General features: G+C 40.9%; 1 protein-coding gene across 1 annotated transcript; it reads right to left on the reverse strand.

Moving 5' to 3' along the window:
* On the reverse strand, positions 1-3,654 carry LOC101293343 (ankyrin repeat-containing protein At3g12360-like). The gene is made up of 4 exons (XM_004307405.1): positions 3,533-3,654; positions 2,851-3,330; positions 2,153-2,562; positions 1-1,162 (listed from the first exon to the last, which is right to left on the reverse strand). The coding sequence occupies exons 1-4, from the start codon at positions 3,552-3,554 to the stop codon at positions 332-334; spliced, it is 1,743 nt and encodes a 580-aa protein (XP_004307453.1). The 5' UTR covers positions 3,555-3,654; the 3' UTR covers positions 1-331.
* Between the last annotated feature and the right edge of the window lie 601 nt (positions 3,655-4,255).

A 4,255-nucleotide genomic window follows, 5' to 3' on the forward strand; every position in this document is an offset into this window, starting at 1 on the left:
GCAAAAGTAGGAGCTTCACTTGTAAAATCCATAAATTCATGCAAAACAAAAATGGTTTGGGACATTTTAAATACATCATAAATTGTTTCTTGTCTTCGCAAACATAATATGTACAGAGGCCTGTTTAAAATTTGTTACAGGACAATTGCATAAGAAGAAAGGAAGCAGAGAATAACTTGGGACAAATACGTTACACTTATTTAACTCCAGGATCATTCCAGAAGGGGTATCTCCAAACTCCTCTGCACCTATTCAAGTGTTTCAACATCCATTGTTTTGGTGTTTCAGTCTCTAAGAACCTACAAATTCCACAAAGGATTCACACATCAGATTAAAGGGCATAGATTCTATCAATTTCCGAATTGGAGTAGTCGGAGGGCATCCACGAGTTGGATCCACTCCTCCTTGTGCTCTTATCCTTCTTCCTCAAGGCTCGGTGCCGCTTTGACTTCACCACATAATATGTCATGGTGCCAAGAACCGCTGCCATTATCATTCCCCCAACAACTGTTACCAGAATTGCAGCCCACTTATGCCGCCGGCCAACCACAATGTAAGAGGACGCCATGAAAGCCACTGAAGTGCATACTGAAGCGAGCCACATCAACTTGTTGATAATCTCTACCACCTTTTTCTCTGCTTTTGTCTCACCTCTGACCAATGTAATTTGAACCACCACAACGGCCAAAGATGTAAAAAGAGCAATGGCATTGAAAATGAAGAAGATTTTGAATGGAGGAGTGTTCACTACAACGGCTGTTCCATCATTCTTATCACCGCCTGGCACAGTAAAGATAGCTGCAAAAGCAACTGTTGCAAATAGAACAGCCACCACAGTGACTGAGTTGGTGGCATTGTTGATTCCTTCTCTATGGAGCTTCCTGAGGTCTTTCGAAATATTCTGAACGTTTTTATTGGTTTTCTTTGTTTGTTCAAGCTGGATATGAACATCATTCTTGATCTGAGTCACTGTTTTTCTCAATTCATCCCTTGGTTGGTTCAGTTCATTAGCTCTAACAGCACCGTATTTGTAAAGGCAGGCCCTTACATCTGCTGATTCTTCTGAAAGTGGAAGTTCTTCAGCAATGTCAAGAGCGGTTTTGTGGTCCCTATTCAGTGCATTAACATTGCTGTCTGGAAGTAATAACAACTCGTTTACTATCTGCGAAAAGATAGAAAGTGTTTAGTACAAATGTCGCTCAGTAATTTCAATGACCGATATTCTAACACAAATTCAAGAAATGATGTCAAGTATGCAAACAAAAAACATATCATATTTGAAAGATCAAACATAGCTTTTGAACAAACTGGGAACAATTGTGCAAAAGCTAGTGAATGTATACTACTTTAGTATTCGTTTAAAAAAAAAAAAGTTAGTATGCAGGAAATACAAAAAAAGTCAGAGAGGCAATGATTTTGACTCTTTAGGAACTGCAAACCCATGTTTGAGAGGAACAGCATAAAAGATGAGGCAAATTCTAATCACATTTCTTCACATCCAACTAGCAAATAAGAACTTAAAGCTCATTGCAATTATATTAACATTTACAAGTTAGTTTAGATCATAACAAAAGGATATTGATTGTTTAGCATGTTAAATCATATTATAGCTATAACATCTAAAAATCAAAAAATGGGAAAAGGATTTTGAAAAAGGAAATAAATATCCGAACAACAGCTTACAGTCTTACACATATGGGATAGCACTCGATAGAATAGGCAAGTGTTTTTTCCTTTACATAGTAAAAACAGACAGAATTTCATGCACAAATACAAATCAAGGTCATATTTTCTTCTGCCTTTGGCATCCACAAGAGGAAAGGGTGTTGTATTCTAGCAAACTCTAGTAGAAAGTGGTAATGAAACTATCCCTTTCAGCCTGTCTCAAAGACAAACATATGTTTTCCATGATGCATGACACCAAAAAGAACCCTGGTGAGAGTTAAAACAAACTGGCAACGGCTTTGCAACAATGCTTCAATTCGCAAGACTCCTACAGCTTTTTGATATGTAATTACATAGCATTGACTAGTTACTTTTACTTGGGACATTGGCAGTTTAACAGTACTAAATGAATTAAATTTACCATCCTTACCATTCAAAAGATTCATTGATAAACAAAAAGGTAGATCATAGAGCAGATATTAAGTACCTCAGCTCGCTTCTTCCTGGTGGCTACATGTAATGCTGTGTTACCAAATTTGTCCGGAAGCATCACAATTGCGGCATCTGCATCAAGAAGCAATTTCACAACCTCACAGCTTGTCCCTTTTACAGCCATATGCAAGGCAGTTTGCCCTTTCTTGTCAGTCCTTCGTGCCAATTGTGGATCCCTATTTAGCAATGCTCTTACAATCTCCACATGCCCTGGCCTTGCAGCCAGATGCAATGCATTCTTCCCATTTGATTTTGAAATCTCCAACAAGGTAGAATCCTTTGACAACAGTTCATCAACCACAGCTATATGCCCTCTTTGAGTGGCAGATATAAGTGGGGTTGCATTTGACGGCCCAATTGTCTTGCTTAGCCCGGGGTCATGATCCAGGAGTACCTGAACAATGGCTGCAAGAAAACTATGAATATCAATACATCTTCACTATCACATTCTATCACTTTACGAAGCTGCAACATTATTCTACTCAGACTCCTAAACTAGAATAGGAACAAAACCTTGAACATTAGCATTAAACCAGGTATTTCCAATCCAACATACATCCATAGTCTATAAACCAAAATTCTATCTTTCTTCGAAATCAACTACATAGACATCTCAAAGTTATAGAAAATACTAATCAGAATTCACTGAAAAGAATTTCACAAAGCATCAGATTAAACTGTCGAAATCATTACCATGATGGCCTTGAGTTGCAGCAATATGCAAAGGACTAAACCCGGAGCGATTCTTCTTCATAACACTCTCCTTATTCGAATACTTCAACAACTCTTTCACCACATCCAGATGCCCTCTATCCGCCGCCGTGAACAACGCCGTCTCCCCCGGCTCATTGACCTCATTGACCACCGCCGCCCTCACCTCCGCCACCTCCGAGTCAAACTCATCCCCAGTGACCGTCCCCACCATCTGCGAGTCAATATCATGCAGAATCTGCTTCACGGCGGCCAGATCGCCCTTCTGCGCCGCCAGGTGGAGCTCAGTGTCGTTGTGCCGCCCCGTCACCTGCTTCACATACTTCTTCTTCCCGGCCTGGTCCATCCTCTTCCCGGAGTTCGACAGCACCAGCGCCGGAGCCGTCGCCGCCGATGACGCCGACGGCGATGGCTCCGCTGTAGTCGTCGTCGTCATCAAACCCCTCTCTATATCTATCTCACCTAATCAAACACACGAAAAAATCAAATCATTTAGTTTCGAAAAAAGAAACTATCTTTTTAACAAAAGAACTTCTCTTTCAAATGAAACCACAGCAGATACAACTCGATATTCCATTCCGATCCTCTGAAGAATCATTCTTTTCAATCAAATCAAATCGAAAACAATAAATTAAGCAAAGGGGTATTAGAGAAAAGGGTGTACCTTGTGGAATTGAGGAAGACATGGTGGGTGAGCTATGGGGATGAGTTTTTTTTCATGTGAGGATTGAGATTGGGAAAGTGAGAAGGAGAAGATGAGAAGAAGGGAGAATAAAGAAAGGGAGGGAAAGAAGACAAAGGGGGAAAGAAGGTGCAGGGAAGGAAGGAAGGAAGGAAAAGAGCACTAGTCTCTGGTCGTTGTTGGAGTGACGGCTATTGAGACTCTTTTGGATTTTCTTCTTTTTTGTTCACGGAGTCTCTCCATGTCATCACCAGTTCTACCACTCTCAAGTCTCAAGTCTCGTCTCAGCTGGACATTAAACTGCCAACCATTTTCACTTCTTACTGGTCTTAACTGTATATTTCCCGCGAAAATACCTGTCATTCCTTAATTTTTCTTTTGGAGTAAATGCTTATGACACCTGTAGTTTATACCTAAAATCAGTTTTGTCCTTTATTTTTTTTTAAAACTGGTATACCCTTATACTTTGAATTCTCAACTGATTTGCCCTTGTCGTCAATTGACCGTTAAAGAAGACTGTTAAGTTGCTGAGATGACCGGTCCAACGATTCCAACTCAGCTAGAAACCTGCTTTGTGAGACGAGCTCGATGCTCTCCAGCTTTGCAGATCCTTCAGCAAGCCTCACCGGCGGCGCCGACGAAGAGGTCTTCGTTGTCGTGGTCGCAGCCGAGGGCGACTTTGGGGACTTTGGAGCGGCAGAAGGT

This window comes from Fragaria vesca, linkage group LG7 (genome assembly GCF_000184155.1).
Source record: "Fragaria vesca subsp. vesca linkage group LG7, FraVesHawaii_1.0, whole genome shotgun sequence".
Lineage (NCBI taxonomy): Eukaryota > Viridiplantae > Streptophyta > Magnoliopsida > Rosales > Rosaceae > Fragaria > Fragaria vesca.

Excerpts from the sequence above, each read along its gene's own strand:
- LOC101293343 (XM_004307405.1), bottom strand. The coding sequence starts at position 3,554 with ATGTCTTCCTCAATTCCACAAG. Across the intron at positions 2,563-2,850 it reads TGCAACTCAAGGCCATCATG|CCATTGTTCAGGTACTCCTG; the intron begins GTAATGATTTCG and ends GTTTTCTTGCAG. Across the intron at positions 1,163-2,152 it reads CCAGGAAGAAGCGAGCTGAG|ATAGTAAACGAGTTGTTATT; the intron begins GTACTTAATATC and ends ATCTTTTCGCAG.